The sequence below is a fragment of the Vespa crabro genome, chromosome 6 (assembly GCF_910589235.1).
Source record: "Vespa crabro chromosome 6, iyVesCrab1.2, whole genome shotgun sequence".
Taxonomy (NCBI): Eukaryota; Metazoa; Arthropoda; class Insecta; order Hymenoptera; family Vespidae; genus Vespa; species Vespa crabro.
Window position 1 is genome coordinate 4,078,409 of NC_060960.1, and position 19,097 is coordinate 4,097,505.

At 29.7% G+C, this 19,097-nt stretch overlaps 3 protein-coding genes across 6 annotated transcripts; all 3 read right to left on the minus strand.

Moving 5' to 3' along the window:
- Positions 1–86: 86 nt before the first annotated feature.
- On the minus strand, positions 87–3,596 carry LOC124424951. Of its 2 annotated transcripts, none has more exons than XM_046964622.1 (10): positions 3,163–3,596; positions 2,821–3,091; positions 2,581–2,744; positions 2,089–2,242; positions 1,804–1,956; positions 1,619–1,720; positions 1,313–1,535; positions 876–1,201; positions 609–800; positions 87–486 (listed from the first exon to the last, which is right to left on the minus strand). In XM_046964622.1, exons 1-10 carry the CDS (start codon positions 3,229–3,231, stop codon positions 323–325), a joined length of 1,818 nt encoding a protein of 605 aa, XP_046820578.1. In that variant the 5' UTR covers positions 3,232–3,596; the 3' UTR covers positions 87–322. The 2 variants fall into 2 exon arrangements, with proteins under 2 accessions (XP_046820578.1, XP_046820579.1); XM_046964623.1 differs by having other exon boundaries at positions 2,821–2,924; positions 3,163–3,595.
- Positions 3,597–7,108: 3,512 nt separating this feature from the next.
- Positions 7,109–12,623, minus strand: LOC124424781 (monocarboxylate transporter 9-like). Of its 3 annotated transcripts, none has more exons than XM_046964284.1 (8): positions 11,619–12,623; positions 10,139–10,290; positions 9,195–9,465; positions 8,811–9,082; positions 8,430–8,664; positions 8,114–8,341; positions 7,602–7,796; positions 7,109–7,515 (listed from the first exon to the last, which is right to left on the minus strand). In XM_046964284.1, exons 2-8 carry the CDS (start codon positions 10,202–10,204, stop codon positions 7,316–7,318), a joined length of 1,467 nt encoding a protein of 488 aa, XP_046820240.1. In that variant the 5' UTR covers positions 10,205–10,290; positions 11,619–12,623; the 3' UTR covers positions 7,109–7,315. The 3 variants fall into 3 exon arrangements, with proteins under 3 accessions (XP_046820240.1, XP_046820239.1, XP_046820238.1); XM_046964283.1 differs by having other exon boundaries at positions 10,139–10,297; XM_046964282.1 differs by having other exon boundaries at positions 10,139–10,303.
- A 137-nt stretch (positions 12,624–12,760) lies between these two features.
- On the minus strand, positions 12,761–16,965 carry LOC124424782 (monocarboxylate transporter 14-like). Its single transcript, XM_046964285.1, has 9 exons — positions 15,893–16,965; positions 15,327–15,453; positions 15,036–15,179; positions 14,692–14,819; positions 14,473–14,607; positions 13,993–14,305; positions 13,522–13,677; positions 13,248–13,439; positions 12,761–13,132 (listed from the first exon to the last, which is right to left on the minus strand). The coding sequence occupies exons 1-9, from the start codon at positions 15,977–15,979 to the stop codon at positions 12,969–12,971; spliced, it is 1,446 nt and encodes a 481-aa protein (XP_046820241.1). The 5' UTR covers positions 15,980–16,965; the 3' UTR covers positions 12,761–12,968.
- Positions 16,966–19,097: the final 2,132 nt, after the last annotated feature.

A 19,097-nucleotide genomic window follows, 5' to 3' on the forward strand; every position in this document is an offset into this window, starting at 1 on the left:
TAATAGAAAAATCACACGTTCGTCGTCTCTCTTTGCACGTGAGCACTCGTTCCGAATAGACGTGGGAAAAAATTATCTATTGTTAGTTCATAGCATCTCATTTCTTTATTTTTTGCTCGTAATTAGATCTATTTCTTTAGTAAAAGGGAATAGAACAAGGACACGACCTTAATTAAGACCATTCCAACATCGCCTTTTATTTCTTTGTTAAAAAGCATGTTAAAAGAACTTGAGAAAATTGCCAAAATAATATTTCGATATTAAATTAAAATATATCTTAATTTATGACCGAATGTACAGTAAAAACGATTCTATTATATTCCTAAATATTCTGTTCAGTGAGATCCTGTTGTGTTTGTTTCAATCGCAGTTTCGTTCTTCGCAAGATGATCAACTCCGTCAGCCATAGAGTGACGGTCAAGGCCGTCATACTATTAATTATGACGATGCAGGGCGTGTAACTTCCCATTGCGTCTCTAATTATACCTACGGTACAAAGAATTCGTCACTGTTTTACGCTTTCTACTTAATCGTAACAGCAAAATTTAAACTATTTTTTCGAGGAAAATTTTATATAAAGGGATTCAACTGGATATTCTAAATTATACCTAAACATGGTCCAGCACTTATCATGATGAATCCATTTACCGTCATCTGTATCGCAGAAGCATATGGTAGTCGGTTAATCGACACATAGCTTGGTATGACCAATGACATATAAACAGATCTAATCCCTTTGGCAATTCCTAAACCTGTAGCAACAACTATCACTTGTGTAAAAGAATGGGTAAATATTAAACCTGCATTAAAAAAAGGAAATATGAAAAAAAAAATTTCGAAAGGTGTAGTACGTGAATAATAAAATCATTTAGTACCTGTTCTGCTAATAATAAGTAAGATTAAACTGATAGTGTACATTGGTCTCGGTGTTAGATGAAGCCATTCTCCAAGATATGGAGCACAACATCGGAGAACAAGATCAACCGAGGCAATGGTGCTCATTATAATTGCGATTTCATTTGTCAATAAACCACGGTCAGCCAGAATGAAGGGAGTCAATAAAGAGAAATTAATTTCCGCGAAAATGGCAATCGACATGCCCAACATTATATTGACATATATACGATCTCGTAGAAGATCGAGATCGTAAAAGGCGATTATCCATTGTAAAATTCGCACGAATCTCGTTTTCTTTTTTTGCCTGTTGGCATATCATTGTTACGTTATGAACTACAATTTATAGTAATAATGTTAAAAAAGTTTGCGATAAGATAAATAAATTAAAAAAATTTTTCATTCACATTTGACTTACTTTTCACAAGTATCGTTTTGATTCTCTATATTTGAATCATTTATCATTATCTCGTTATTGTTTTGTGGAATGTGATTATCTTCCCTTATACTTTGACAACTTTTCGCTTTTGATATTTTATTCGTACTACTGAAGCTTAAATTCTTTCGCAGAGGTTGGCAAGCTGGATCTTCATCGAAAATACTTAGACTACTGTTGAGATTGATACTATTTATGCTTTTCGCTAGAATAAAACAATAGAAATTATAGATAATTGCATTATGGATGGTTGTGTTGGATTTTAGATTAAGAAATAATGAAATTTACCTGAATTCCACCAGTGATAATCTGACTTGGAACGTGTTCGATTACTTGATTCGTAATTATTAATCCATGTCCAACCATCAAGACTCATCTCTTGCGAAATGGCTAAAAGTAAAAAATAATGTAATCGTAATATTCTGGAATTATCAAGCTAAACAAAATAAGTAAATAATATTTGGTCTACAAACGTCTCGTCGTTTCTGAAAGCTGTCGCGATAATGGAGTTTCAAAACCATAAATGCTAATGCCTTCGATATCGTGATTGATATTTGTTATAGTTAGACTTTTATGCTTTTGTTGTTCTTCCATCAATGGTGCGTCATGAAAAGTATCTTTGTTTTCTGAAATTTCGTTTAGTATATATTTCAAACATCATAAAAGAGCAAAATTTAAATGATCAATTCATGTTCGTTGTAATTAGAATATTCTTTATCAATTGTTTTCATTGAAAATGAAAGCAAATAAATAATTACCAACAGAGTGTTCTTTTTCTATGTTCTCGATAATCTTCTGCTTATTCTGATCTTTAACGTCTGATTGTTTTTTCATGTGCCATTTTATAGGATGTAACATCAAAGCGCCTATTACCGCGTGTAGAGAATAGGAACCAAATATCAATAGCGTGCCCTATTTTGGAATTATTACTTTGTATTTGAATCGGAAACACTACTATTAATAACAAAACTCATTATCACGTTGCCACGTTGATAACTCTCATGAGGTGAAATTTAGATGCATGATTTTGCATAAATATTAACTAAAAGTAGAGTTTATATTACATTAAAGACTAAAGTAATTCAATACACTATTACAACTGATAATTACATAATACAAAACTGATAGTTTCATAACAATTTGTAGCAATAAAAATTTCTACGATGTTCTATATCGTTATCTGAAATGTTATTAATGGATAATCGAAATAAAGACGTCTAACTATTGTTCGAAGTAAAAACCTAAATTACCTGGGACCCGTATTTATGGAGCAAGAAAGTTGTTATTGGTGGCATAAAGATCGAACCTATACCCATAATAGTGATGGCCCAACCGGTTGCACGTCCTCTTTTCGTTGTGAAGTAGGTGTTGAGTGCGAGAGAAAAGGCCGATCCTGCAAGGTTCATTCCAACAGCTTAAAACGCAAACAAAATAAGATTATGAGAAGTACGTCTTTGAAGAAGCACAAAGAAAAACAAAGAATTACTTACATGCTATTACACCGTACGTGATCATAATAAGAGTAAATGTTCTTGAGAACGTTGTTAGTATTATACCGATAGAATATAACAGAGAACCAGCGATGGCCACTTTTCTGTACCCAAAATATCGTAAAAGTGGACCATTGATTAAACCTAATATCATGCCAAATGCCGAGTTGGTACTAATAATAGTACTGCTTTGTGTACCATTGATGTTTAACAATGGAAACAAATCCTTAAATACTAGACCTGAACCTTGCATGATAGGTATCATGGCAAGCTAAAAAGAGCTCTTGATAATTTAACTTTCTTGAATTTGGAAATTATCATTTACATATTCATAAAACTTACGTTGTTAAATGCATATGCCATGACGATTATCCAACCATATCCTCCGTCCGGCGGTACAAGAGTAATCATTTTTATTAAGTTTTTACTCTTCGATCTTGTTTCTTTGTTATCAGATGAAAATAAAAAAATGACCCATCTTCTGTACTAGCCTCGTTCTTCGCGCACCTGTTTTATGACTTTTTGTTATTTTGATCAAAATTTTTCAAATTTTTCGTCGAGTTTGTTTTATTTTTGTTTTTTCTAACTTGTTTCTTTTTCCTTCAGATCTTTCATTTCTTCTGACAATTATTGCTACGACGTAGTTATTTATAATGAATGGATTTCAGTTCATGCATCGTTTTGCAACTATAAGTAACACGCTTGGCAGCCAAGCGATCAATATTACCAACTCATTCCTATGAGATAAGTGTGACTTTAATCTAATCTCGACACGAAATATGTTCTGTCATTCTCAGTAGATTATTGATAAATGACCTTCAGGAATAATGCTGAACGATTGAGATATATAATATTTTATAATTGATATTATCAGTAGATTTATTATGAATATTAAATATGTTTTCCTGAATGATGAATCAACATTTTAAAGTTGAAGTATAAATGAAGAAAAATTTCTTAATGTGCATATCTTAGTTTATTGCATCATGTATTTACACACGTGCAATTAAACAATTAATATACTAGAGTGTCAATGTTACATTTTAGTTTGTAATTTTTTAAAATGATACACGTGACATTCTTTCGTTATGAATTGTGTCGTATACTTGAGATAATGATGCATAATAAATATATGCATCATAATCCGTTATAATCCGTTATAATTCGTTTTATAAATTGATGTAGAAAGTAAAATTCATATATTCAAAAATAATATTAATTAAAATATTTTAGCATAATTTATGTGAAAGATGGCATATAGTAATTACAATATGTTTATTTTTTATTATCATTATAACAGTATCAAAATTTGAGATGTGTATATAAAAGCGTTAATTTAGGAGTATAGTAGTGTAATCAGATATAAGAATCACGTAATAAGAAATAAGGAATTATAGCTAGTTCCGATGTAAAATAGAAAAAATTATTTAATATAAATGTTTAAAATCAAATTACTTATTAAAATCTTAAGTCACAAGTTCGACATATCAATTTTATAAAATAAAAAAGAAATAATCAATTTGGTTTTTGTTAAATGGATAATAGATTTATTTTTCATTTAATAATTACTTGATGTATTCTAATTAATTAGAATTAAATTCTTGAAAATAATCGAGAAATATCAATGAGAAGCAGTTTTGCTTAATACAACCACATGTATTAATGTTCTTCCACGCCCTCTTTTATTTGATTTCCTTTCTTTTTTTTTCTCTTTCTAAGGTAATTATCTATTATTTAAAAAATAGTTGTTAAATGCGTGAATGTTTAGATAGTGATGCATAATAGTATAATTTATCACGTTTTCTATCTAACTGATAACAATTCTCAAGATAAGGTAAATCATTCCACTGACCAATTGTTAAATTCCACTGTAGCAGGTAATCTCGATAATAACACGTACAATGGTATCATCAGAGTTATGAAAAATATTATTGTTACGAAGGCTATTTTCTAATGTGGCTATTTTGTACGTGAGCCCAATATTTAAAAAATTTTTTTTTTGTGATAAAATTATATTTAAAGAATTACGTGAACGGTAGGATAAGTTTAAACGAATCGACATTAATTTAAGATATCAAAAATGTTCCTGGATTAATTATATCTATTCTTAAAAAACTCTTTTCTTCAGCATCATAATATAGATTTTTGCTTTTCTTTGTGTAGTGCATCATAAATCATGAATTTCTTCAAAAAACGATTCTGACATTTAAATTCAACAATATTTGTATTATTTTGCAATTTCTTGAAAAATTTGATCAAAAATTATTATTACGTATTATTTATAATGACTCTAACGCATCTAGAATTGTTTCTTCTTCATAGCAACTTCTTTTCGAATTTTTAATATTAAGTAGTAAATATTGTCAAAAATAGTTTTCTTTAAGTTATTTCTTCTTTATTTCAATACTTTCATAAATGAAGTTCATCAACGTAACTTTACATTACTTTATTATCCTTTTGTGCAATCTTGTATAAATACATAATGCGATTATGCGTGACTATAAGTGAATTAAACATATTAGTGATAACAATAAAGTTTTATTTAATTACATTATATAATAATTAATTATTATATACTTATAATAATGAAAATTCTATTTATTCTTAAAGTAAAACGTACAAAATGAATGTGGCAGTTAGTACGTTAATGATATAATGCTAATTCTATAATGCTATTATTACTAAGTTTAATCAATTATATATCTTAATTAAATTGAATAATATTTTCCTACTTATTATTTCTTTTTTAAATAAAAATAAATATATTATAAATATATTTTAAATATATTTTAAAATAAATTTTTGAATATGTTTCAGGATTGTGACATATATAATGTTAAAACTTGCTTTCAGTAAATTTACTTAAATTAAAATGCTTATCGAAATACAGTGTGTTTGTCTGATATCGAGTACATGTTCGCGATTAGATTAAAATTGTTATTTTAAATTATAGAATATATATACATATATCTCCTTATAAAGAGTATCTGTATATAATAAATTTTATTATTATTATATATTTTATATATATATGTAAAGAAAGTATACTTTCTTCAGATAGATTTGCGTCTCATAACCCGCCCTTCCATTGTCCTTTATTATTTACAATTTCTTTTGTGACCTACAAACCGAGCGGTTAAGATTTGGAAGAGAAACGGACAGTATGAAATATAACGTAGAAGAGAAAAGTAACACGAGAACTATAAGAAAATTTGTAATATATTAAATAAGATTTAATATTGTGAATAATAAACGTAAATTGTCGTTTCTTTGTTCACAGAGAAACACATTTCCGTTTGTCACTTCACCCTAATTAAAACGAGTAAAAATAGAAAATTTATAATATTATATATATATATATATATATATTCCGTCAGATATTGTTATCCTTTATACGAAGATTCATTTTTGCACGTTTATATAACGAGGCTACGATAGACAGTAAATAAATAAAATATAGCTTGATAACTGAATGCACATCGGATGATCCTTATAATTTCTTCTATCAGTACTATTTCATTTTTGCAATGAAAAAAAATATCATTTTAGAAATTAGGAATACTTAGGAATATTTGCACATCGTACAAGTCGTTTTAAACATTAACATCTGATATCATAAATACCATATACAGTGTTAAAAAAGGGTAAATATATCCTTTAAAGACTTAAAGGATATATTTACAGTATCTGTCAAGCTGAATAACAAATGTAGTCAACATGGATAGAAAAATTGGAAATTGACTTTGACGAATTTATGAATGATTTTCGATTTTGGCAATGACAATAACTTTTTCCTGGTCATCCCATCTAACAAATAAAGAATTATTAAGATTTGTCTTATCATACTCTTATTTTAATGTTTATAAATAGTGTTTTACACGTTTTCCTTTCGTTATCATACTTGCATTATATTTTAATATTGCAAAAATGTATGTATATTCTTTCAAAAATTCTTAATTTTTTTTGTACTGCTTAATAAGGATTTCGTAATTGTTGCTATAGCATCAATCTGTGTGATTTGTAATAAAAGTTAAATCTGCTGATGATTAGAAATGTTATCTGAACTTGGATAACTATTTTAAACCACTAAGCTATTCAAGCCCTTAAGCCAATTTTTTTACGAATGCTTACTTATTAGAGATAGAGATAATCGACCCCGAAAATATTATAGATCATTAATAAAAATCTGGATACATTAAACGTTTAAGATATATTCATAAAAATGATCTACATTTTTTCGTTTTAAAATGACGATTTTTGAAACTTCTATTTTCAATGAAAAACAAACTTTTTAAAAATTTCCATTTTAATATTATATTGAATTCTTTTTTGTAACACTCTTTTCTTGTATACAAATATATAGATACTCTTCTATTGAAATATCTCACATATTCGCGCTGAAGAGATGATGTACGAGAAGTAACGAATGTTATGAATTTTTTGTTTTTAGAAGAAATAGATTTTTTTTTTAATTTATAGTATAAAACTGAATATATCATCGAATATCCTGACTTTCATTCTGATTTTCCGCCAAACATCTCTCATTCGGCGTGTTCCCATTATTTTTTACTTTCACATGTTTACCAAAAGGAGACCAAAGTCCTCCGAGTAGCCACAAAAATACGCAAAACATACTCATCGCGGATGTGAAATGCAAAGAACCAATGTAACTTCCAGTTAAATCATGTACCATGCCTGGAAATATTACAAATAAATAAATAAATGTTTATTATATTTTTAAAATTCATAAATAATAATTAATATTATTATTAGATATTAACCTATGATTGGTCCCAGAATAATAGACAAAATGCCATTGCAAACCATTTGAATACCAGATGCTGCTGGTAACCTTTCCAATGGAACATAATCTGGTATGATCAGAGTTTGAAAAACAGCCTTTGTACCCTTTGCTATTCCTACGATAACAGCAACTAGGATTACGACGACGTAATCATCACCCCAGGTACAAAGAACTGTAAACAAATTTATAGTATTAATATTTATAGTATTAATATCGAATTATTTCGAAAAGAGAAAAGAAACGAATTTTTCGTATTATTTTTTATAATGTGACTAATGCTCCAATATGACTAATTAAAAAAGATAGAATTCTTGAAAATTAAATGAAATTAAAAAAAAGGAATGAAGGAGAATTTTTTCAAAATAAAAATCTGATGGTTACGTTCAATTTCTGAAATAACTGAAATCAACCCACCCCGATAAACACTGCATTTTTCAGGTTGACTTCTTCGCTATTTCATTTCCAAATATTTTACGTTGTTCTACGTACTCATCCTTCCAAATGTAGATCCTATCAAGGATATCACGTAAAGATTTCTTGGAGTCCAATGGGCTTTTTGTGCGATTAGAGGAACACAAAGACGTCCAGCGATATCAAAGGCAGCTTGGATAGACATTATAGTCGCAATCTCCTTTATTTTTAATCCTGATACTTTTTCGAGGACGAAAGGTATCAACGCATTGAAGTTCGTCTCAGCTACCAAAGACATGCCCATACCTATTTTCAATGAGAAAAAGAGTTTTTATTTTTTATTATTTCAAATGAAATAATTGTCCCATAAATTTTTTCTTTTCTTTTTTTTTACCTATCACCACAAAAATATAACGTAAATCTTGTAAAAGTATGAGATCCAGGTTAGTCGAGATCTTTTGAAAAAAACTACGTTTCGTTTTCGTCTTTGTTTCTTTAAAAATCTTTTCTAGACTTTCTTGTTTTTTAATTTGTTCTTGGTCGTTCAATAATTGGCACTCGACAACATATTTTTCGACGTCACTTTCATTTTCATTTGCCAGTGTAGCCTCATTATTCACATTATAATCCTATTGAAATATTGTTAAATATTATTATATAAATGATAATACTATTTAATACTTATCATGTAAATTTTACTGCCGACAGATAAGTATCTTCTATTTTATTGATAAAATACAGATAGTAAAGTATTAAGATATAAACATTGAATTACCTCAGTTTTTATTTTTTTGTTAAGACCGTCGTTATTTACGAACGGTCTTAACAAGCAAGCACCTACGAAAGAATTCGCAGCGATTCCAGCGAAAATTATTAAAGTTCCCGTAGTAGCGTATGCGTCTAAAAGCTTCACTATTAAAAGTGGCATTAGAATAGGACCAAGACCGGTCAATGTTACGCAAAGTCCCATTGCTATATTACGTTTTTTTCTAAAATACGTGTTCAATGCTAAACTCGATGCTGGATAGATGATACCTTGTCCGATTCCTAATTCAAAACAAAGGATAAAAAAATTGTGTAAAATAAAAAAAAATTAAAATCCATAGGTGGGTATAATGCTCTTATTAAAAAAAATGTTTTTTTTATTTTCTATAATTACCGATAATAACGCAATAGCCTACAATGATGGTAGGAAGAGAAAGAGCGAATGCCGTAGTAGATATTCCAATGACGATTGTAAAACTACCAAAAAAAGCGACTTTGCGACATGAGAATTTTTTCATCATGGGTCCACTTATCAAGCCCAGGCTGCAGCATATTGTACCGTTTAAATGAAGTATCAAGGATGTTTGCGTTGCGCTGATACCGAGACTCGTAAAACGTTTTCCAAAAATAAGACCATAACATTGTTGAATCGGCAGTACAGATAGCTATAAAATCAAACAAACAAATTATTTTCGTATATAGTCATTCATTTTTCAAAAAACGAATATCTTCACTCGTAATGTTGAGACTCTTTTATATCGTAAGTACTCGTTGCTTGTCGAAACAAGTCGTTAGGATTTGAGAATAGATATCATATTGCTAAGATACGAAAATTTGCTTTTTTTCTTAAGAATGTGCCATATTTACGATCGTCCATAAATGTTTTATAATGTCAAACTTATCCGTGTCATTGAATGGGATAAAAAAACGTGACAATTGAATAATTAATTAGACGAAACAATCGAATTATGAATTTTATATTATTTTTCAATGTTTATCAATATGAAAGATAAATAAAGGATATTCTTTTTAATATACTATTCTAAATATAAATACATAATTCTATTAAACTAAAAACAAAGGGAAGAAAAAATCGATCTATTATCGTATATCACATTAGTATATCGTATACTATAAAAGATAAACAGACGAATATCACGGGATAAAGGTTGCATTTAAGAGAATTTCAATAAAAAGTAGAAGTGAGGAAGAAAATGATAATATATTAAAATAGAACGAATGTATAAAGTATATATATATATGTACTCTTATCAACTTCTCAGATTTTTTGAGATGTATTTCAAATTGAGGAATATGGGAGATAAGGGACGGACTTACGTTAATAATGGTGACACCGAGAACGATCATCCAAGCCCAGCCTCTGTCAGCTTCACAACGAGTCATGATATCGATCTTATCGATCAGTTTTGAAATTTTTCACGAATAAAATCTTTCTAACGTCTCTCTTTGATGGTTCGTCTTCGAGTAGTCTGCAGACTGTTGCTTTTAGATAATTGATCAGTATACAAATCAGGATAGAGAGATAGAGAGAAAGAGAGAGAGAGAGAGAGAGAGAGAGAAAGAGAGAGAGAGAGAGAGAGAGAGAGAGAGAGGAAGAGAGAGATAGAGATAGAAAGATAAGATACAAGATGGATTTTTTGATAGGAACATGAAGATAGAATAAGAATGATAGAGAAAGCAAGAAAAAAAAATGAATAATTGGTTCTCTCACCCGCACATGAAAATATTAATCACGCTTACCTATACTTAACTGTTTAATGATATATATATTATTTCTATGATTTCGTAATCATATGCCGTTTGAGCAATAAAAAGGGCGGGATAATGTTGTAAAAAATTGTTCCGTTCTAGCAGCGGAATTAAGAGTTAAAAACATACGCAAAAGAGAATTTTCTAATTTTATATGGTTAATCAAAAATTTAAAATTTTTGTAACATTCTTATTTCTTTTAAAGCAGATGATATATAGTTTTATATTTTATATAATATAATTAATTTTAATTCGGAAGAATTGGTAATACCTTTAATAGTTAGCATAATAAATAAAGTATAAAAGTTATTTTTGTAATATCTTTTCTAAAAACTCAAATTACAGCATGTTGATATTATATATAGTTGATAGTACTTTGATGTTAGATAAGCGGAGTAGAAATAAGACGGAGCACTTCATGGACACTTTAATCGGCTGAATTGCTTCTACTCTTCTTATGTACATTTATAGTATATATTCGATCTAGTTCTGTATAATGATAGGTAATAATCTTATTCATTAAGTGTCAACTTAAATTATTTTTATGATAAATTTTGATATCGCTAGGTGACACGTCCAATTAAAAACTATTCTCTTATTAATTAATCTGAAACGTATAATAATTATTTCATTTTATCTCTTTAACAGTACAAAAAAGGTTGATTTTTTATCGATAGAAAATCGATCTAGTAATTAATCGATCGATTGAATGATTTCATTTTTTTTTTACTTGCTATTTGAAATTTTCATATTATTATGAATAATTATCGTTTCTTGCTATATGTCAAAGTTCGTTTAATGGAAATATTTTATATTTATGAGCATATCGTTCTTACGCAAATTATTTGTTATAAATAAATTATAATTATTTGTTATAAATAACGCGTATGAGTGCCTATTCATTACTTTTTTTTCGACTTTGTTATTTGATAAATCATTAATGTCTCTTTGCTCATATTGTCCATGATTATTCGTTCGTATTAATATAAAACACAAATAATAATTAAACGTTTCGTAGAAATGAATTGAATCATCGAGTAAACGATACCATTTAATTATTGGAAAAATTTATGTTGTTCATTCAGTCTTTCTTTTCCTCTTCGTATTTTTCCAGTTTGTATATTTCCATATTTTAATGATCACGTGGAAGAAATAAAAACGATTATATTACGTTACGTTTCAACACGAACTGCGATCGTTTCGAGACTAAACCTTGTGAGTCAACGATGACACGATTGTAATCGCCTTTATAAAATATATTCCAGAGTGTGCTGTCACTTTCGTATTCGTATCTTCATCTTATATTATCTACGTGCGTTCGAGACATATAAGACGATTACGCTCGAGACGCCTCCTTTATTGCTACTTTCAAAGCGATTTTAACTTCTCTTCCTTACCGACCGATTGTTGAGTTTTAAGAAATCGAAATAATCATGCTTAACGAAAAATATCTGATTAGCAAATATTTATAATTTATCATTTCGGAGCATCTGTTACAATATCGATTTATCATAAAGCAAAGTATTCAGAAAGTCCTTGTGCAAAATAAATATATTCATCTTATATTGTAATAAATTTCAATGCAAATTTAATTTTTTTCCTTATTAAAAAATATTAAAGGGAATTATTGAACCTAATAAATTCCATATAAATTAATTTAGTGATGAATGATCGATATTATTTGAAATCTATAACTAACACGTGTAAGATGAAGATATAATAAAATATTAAAAAAATGTCGACGATTGCGCGATGTAATTTTTATTATTTGTAATATAAGTTACGAAGTACATATTATCCATCATTCGTTAGTACCGATATAAAGAGATCACCTATTGTACATGGTATTCCCACAATGATAAAAGAAATCATGAGGATGATAATAGATCTCTGATGTAATGTTAAATTAACGATAAGACATAATACGTATAAATTCTTAGAGTCCGTAATTGTGCACCATTATAGCGTTGAGAGAATAGTGATGAAATGATCTAACGCTATTCTTGGTTTAATTTACCTACGCCTAATCTCGTTAATAGTGATACCGGAAAGACAAATAATAAAATAATCTACATAGAGATCAAATGTCTTCTTACTGATGCTGTTGATTCTTTCTTAGTACAAAAAAGTATGAATGAACTATAGGAGCGTTGAGGAATGGGAAAGAATTAATTAAAATCTGTGATCATGTTTAAGTGCATTTTTATCGTTTAATAAAGTAAAAATAATAGTCAGTAGCATATAATTAAACGTATTATATATCGCAAATTGGAACTCGGTAATAATACTTGAATTACTGTACAAGATTGATCATCCTATTTTCCAAGATGGATCTTTTAAATCTGAATGAGCGGTCGTATAAATACTTTGCTCTCGTTAAAAAGAAAAGAACAACTCGTTATTCTCTTGTACTCTTATGTGTTTCTTCAATCAAGTCGCGTTTCCTTTTACGTAGGCCGAAATGTGAGAACTCGACGGTCCACGAGACAAAAGTCAGAATGATCAGGCTCGTCATTACGTGAATGCATACTCTATAGCTTTGCGTATAGTCTCGTATATATCCTGCATCAGTATGAAAACGTTTTCTTCTAATATCGATTATTCTTCTCATGGCTCACGTGAAGATTCGTATGAATGATAATGGAAATTATGTACAGAATATCTTGCGGTTACTTACCGATAAGTGGACTCATAGCAACAACGAATATACCCTTCGAAACCATAAATATTCCGAAAGCACTAGGGAGTCTCTTCAAGGAGCAACATTCAGAGATACTGAGGTTTAAATTGACCAAAGTAGCTCCACGCAAAAATCCTATTATTATGAATATCACTATTAAGGTTGTTCCTTTCGTTCGCTCGGCCAATACTGAAAAATGATAATGAATGTAGGAAAAATAATTAGCGATGATTTGCGATGAGTCTATTATGATTTTAATGAAAGAGCTTACCGGAACGTCCACAACCAACCATGATCGAACAAATCCAAAATATCGATCTCTTCTTCAAGCCAAACTTATCGAAGATCGTTGGTAACGTCAGACGTGCGAGGATGTCCGTAAAGGCAGTGAGGGATAAACAAAAAGCGACTTCCGCCTTGGTCATTCCTATCGATCGTCAAGTATCTCGAGGAGTCTAGCTAAATTCTAAGTAGTGCCGTAGCGAGGCTTAGTTTTCATTAGATGGTCGATTTGATCCTTTACAAGTTCGCAAAGTTTTTAACGATATAATCAAAAAAAAAAAAAAGCTTCCAATTAATCTTTCTTGTCTGTTCTTTTTTTTATATAAATAAAACACAAGCAATGTCGACTTTTTCAAGATTTAAATAAATCTATGAAGAGTGTTAGATCGATCGATCGACGAACCACCAACGTTCCTTGCTACGATACCGCTCATGAATTCTTTTGCTAGGCAATACTAACCGATGCTCGAGAGGAAAAATGGAGTCATCAACTTGAAATTTGATTCTGCCACGTAATAAAGGCTAGTACCTATAATTACATTCAGATAGACCGTATCTTTGAGAAGATCCAAATCGAAAGTTTTCTTTATTTTGCCAAAGCACGTTGTTTTTTTGTCATTCTCATCGTCCTCGACCTCGATGATTTTTGAATCGTTCTTCGTTTCATTTTTCTTTCTACCGTCCGTATCACGACTCGTGTCATTCGTCACTTTACGCAGAGACATTGAATAATTTTGCAGCAAAGCATCCTTCTCCTTTGGCTCAATGATTTTCTATAAGAATCGTTTGATAATCACACGTCATTATATTTCCATAAGTTTCAGTCGTATGATAATTGTTTCTGACATGTTATTTCGAAATGGATAACATGTTTTTTTTTGAGATAAAAATTTTCTTATTATAACGATTGATGAAATTCAAGATAAAATTTTTACATTACTTTAGGAATTGAGATTTCTTTTCTAGTTTCCAAAGACCTCAAAAGACAGGCACCTACTACCGAATGAAGTGCCCATGCACTTATAATCAACATTGTTCCACGAAATCCGTACGATCTTAGAAGTATATGAACGAGCTGTAGTAAAAAAAAATACATACTTTGTCGAGTAATTATATATCTGTGTGGATTAGTAATCGTTACATAAATCATTTTACGGACCTGCGGTACCAACATCATTGCCAAGGTTGTTCCAGCCATTGAGAAGCCCACTGCTTGTCCGCGTTTCTTGTCGAAGAAAGTGTTCAAGGCTACGAAGGCGGACGCGATCGCAATTCCTGTACCAAAGCCTGTCGTAACGCAATAAATTGCTATTATGATATATATTGTCATATAAATATATATCGAAGATAATAGAAAAATTGTAATTTTTGAAAATTCATTGATTTTGTTCGAAAAAGTCAACGAATATTTGACTTAGATCACTTTTCAAATTATTGACATTATATAAATAAATAGTTGTAATCGTTGCTTAATAGAATGTTTACGAAAGCATGATTATTTACCTCCTAAAATACTATAAGTACATATCAAATAAAACATGCTGTCCGCCCTGGATGTCAACATAAGAGCTGTGCAACTTAGAAGTGAGCCAAAGAATGCGACCTTTCTGTAAGAGTATTTCTTCAACAACGGTCCAACAAAGAGACCTATGAGAAAGAAAAAGATACTGATCGCTTCATTTGTACGAGAATTGATGATCAAAAGAGGTCTTTTAATTTTTTATATCAATATAAAAGCAATCAATATAAAACAATTAGATATTACGAAACAATGAATGAAAAAGTAACGGTTACCTGAAAAATTGACGATAGCGTCAAGTACGCTCATTATCACTGACGTTCCAGTAGATTCGATATGGAGATCTTCCAAAAGATCTTGGAAGAGAAGACCAAAAGATGGATCCAACGACCTCAAGGAGAGCTAACCGTATATTATTAAATTAATATATTTCTTCATTATTTAATAAAGAAATATCAATATATTTCTTTGTTAACGTCATATCATTTCATTTGTATAAATAATACACGAAAACAAAACTTTTATCGAGCTCGAAGCTGTTAAAAAGGAGGATAATTGTAAAATTTTGGTATTTCCTTTTAATGAAGAAAAAAGTATTTATTTATTTCAATGCTAAAGTTGTGTTCAATTTGGCAATTGAAATGGTGTGTTATTTCGTTAGTAAAAAATGTAAACGAAATCGTGATTAAACAAAACAACGGTCTCTTTTTATGTAGATTAACAGCATACACGTACACATACACACACGTACATTACACACACCTGTGTGTAAAAAAATGAAGATTTATATCTTTCGAAATTAAATAATTTTGGTCTGTTAATAAAAAAAATTCGAACTTACCGAGATTAAACTACTACCTAGGCAAACGAACCAGCCCCAACCACCATCCGGTGCTTTCTTTCTTGTATCGTCATGTGAGTTCTTCATTTTTAATGACGAGAGAATTTTTGAAACGCACACGTTCGATCGTGATTACGAATTGAACTGAAATCGACTTGGCACGTGTTACGATTGAAAATTCCGTGTAACAGAAGGTTTCTGCTTTTGATCACATTATCAAGCGAAACAGTCACTATTGATAACTATCACTTTATTCAACAATCACTGATTGCTCGATATAGTTAATCTATCGATTTTCTCTCACTTCTTTTATCGATATTTTCTTTGTTAACATCCGGTTAACATATACCATTTAAGCCGTAACTTCGTTCGTCCATTCATCCACTTATTTGTTCGTTACTTCGCTTGAGTTATCGTCTTTATCTCTGTTTTAGTATGTATCAGTCGAAGTTAAAGATAATTCGTTAAAACATTCGTTCATACATAACCAATCCAAAGGACCGTAGATGTTCCATTTGAAAAAATCTTTTGAAACGACATGATTCATTAAGTTGATTATCATTCGTGAAGAAGGTATCTCCGATTATTGTGATAATCACTATATTTTTCTTTATTTAATCGATAAAACTGAGATTATTATTTATCGCCATCAGGAAATCACATTATTAAGAAAGGTTAAATTTTCTGACAACGTGGAACACCTTATAAAATTCATTCAAATAATTTTTATTACGATATCCCAACTGTTATTACAAATTCACTGTTATCGACACGAACGGTTGTTATCATATAATTAATAATATCGATTCAACGTATAAAATACTTTTTTATTTCACGTACATAATTATTCATGAACATACACCAATGCACTTGTATTTCGAACGACAAATATTTGCATTATATGTACATTATACATGAAAACGTTGATTCTTGTTTCGCAATAAGGATCACGAGTTATCCTGTGAGCAGAGTGACTTCATCTGCTCTCTCTGCGACCGACAGTAAGACTTGATAACATTTATCGTCTGTCCGACTATTTCTAATGTGCCGTCCACTACTCGTCGACCTTCTTTCCATTACGTTTTACACACGACGCACGACGCACAAACAGCGGAAGGATCACGATAATGAAAAGAACGAATAGCGAACCAGCGGGCGTTTCTAATCACTGGCTATCTTGCTTCTTTAGTATTTCTCTCATTTTTCTTTCGTCCTGTATATTCGTATTCGACTCGCGTTTGTCTTTCGCATAATTTCATATCGTGCGATTGTTAGCATAAATTTAAATTTCCGGCGTAGAAGTTCGTCTGCCAAATAGATTCAAATGATTGGCATAGTTAAAATAGTAATATAGTTAACATTAAAATTACCAAAAACGTAAAAATGATAGATTTCCGATATCTTGTTTTATAATTACCAAAGATTATAATCAAAATATAGATATAAGTTAAAAGTTATTTTTCTTTATTTATTATTGTAAAATTAAATAAGTTAAAAAATAATATCGAATATACTGTTTTATTCAAATCGACGGATATAGTATGTTGGTAGTTCTAGCTTTAATTTCTTTTTTATAATCGATTCTTCGTTTATTCGTATGATTTCTTTTTTGATTATCATTTTACTTTATTTTATGTAACTAACATATATTGAAGGTGAAATTTATTCGTATATGTATACGTAATGAAATGTTACAATCCAGCCACGCAAAGACTTCCGAATGGGAAGTCGAATAAAATAATTCGATAAATGCGGCCGAAAAACTCGTTTGCTACACCTACCGGCACTAACAAGGGAAAGGTGATTTTATGAGGTTGCGTATAAGATCTGGATGGAATAAAATATACTCGTATATACAATTATACCTACAGTCGAACAAGAGTATTAAGATGTTTGTCAGGAATGTGTATGTACATATGTATCGTCGGTATCAAATAGAGATATGTATAATACATATACGTCAAAGAAGAGTACGAATACGAATTTTATTGAATTTATTAACATAAAAATTTAAATAATCTCTGTTGGTCTTTCGTGGCTGTACGTATGTATGTATATATATATGTGTGTGTGTGTGTGTGTGTGTTCAAGTATATATGCATATATTTATGATTATTTTATCGATTAGATGCTTTTCAATATTTTAAACAATTTCTTGGTTCATTGGATATAATTGGATATTAATGGTTACATTGTGGAAATTCCTTGATCATTTTTTTTAATACAGTCGAGTTGTATTACAAAAAGTAACGTATTTCAATATTTCGACTCTATCAGGGATATTTCGAAACACTTATTTATCGAAGATGATGCGATCGTACTAATAATATTACAGAGTATAATAGGAAAGACAATATTATTCGATAGCATCGGACTGGCAGTGGTAATATACTATGTTGTGTCACAGGAAAAAATCTCTAAGAGAATATGAGTCAACCGCAAGATCCATTTGTCTGGTTTCACGGCGAATAAAATATCTATCTTCCTCATTTTTATCGATATCTTATCTATATTTCATTGACGTCACTTCTTAATCGTTAATAAATCAATGCATCGAGGCATGCTTTACATTAGCCTTCATTATTTATTCATTAGTTATGAATATAATAATTAATGGGAAATAATTGTTTTGTCTTTTTAATTCATTCTGTCTTTTTAATTCTATATTTAAACTCTGTTATGACGGAGTTGACCGTAAATTAAATTTGTATTGTGTATTTATCAATTATGAAATGTACATTTATCTTTTAACTTACCGTGTAACATCTGATACTTTTAAATATTATGCAAATAACTAGTTTCTTATTTAAGATATATGAAATTAAAATAAAATGCATTAGAAATAAATATACATATATCAGAAGAGCATTAGGAATGATATAAAGATATCAAGATATGCTAAAACATTGAGTTTTTAATTCCAGTAAAATTTTGGTAACTCTAGTGATCTTTAGTATACTGCAAATGTTCAATTCTGGATGACTTCAGTAAGAAAAGGGTTAAATACAATATAATTATAATGCAGTTTTTAAAAATATATAAATTTTTATCGAAGAAATATCGAATTAGCCCAAGATATATTTCTTGTCTACTATTTATACTTCGAGTAGCCTATATACAGGTTGCGCCGAATGGTATGCAATTATTGTATTGCTGCAACTGCAGTAAAACGAACACTTTATTTTTTTTTATTAATATCAAAATA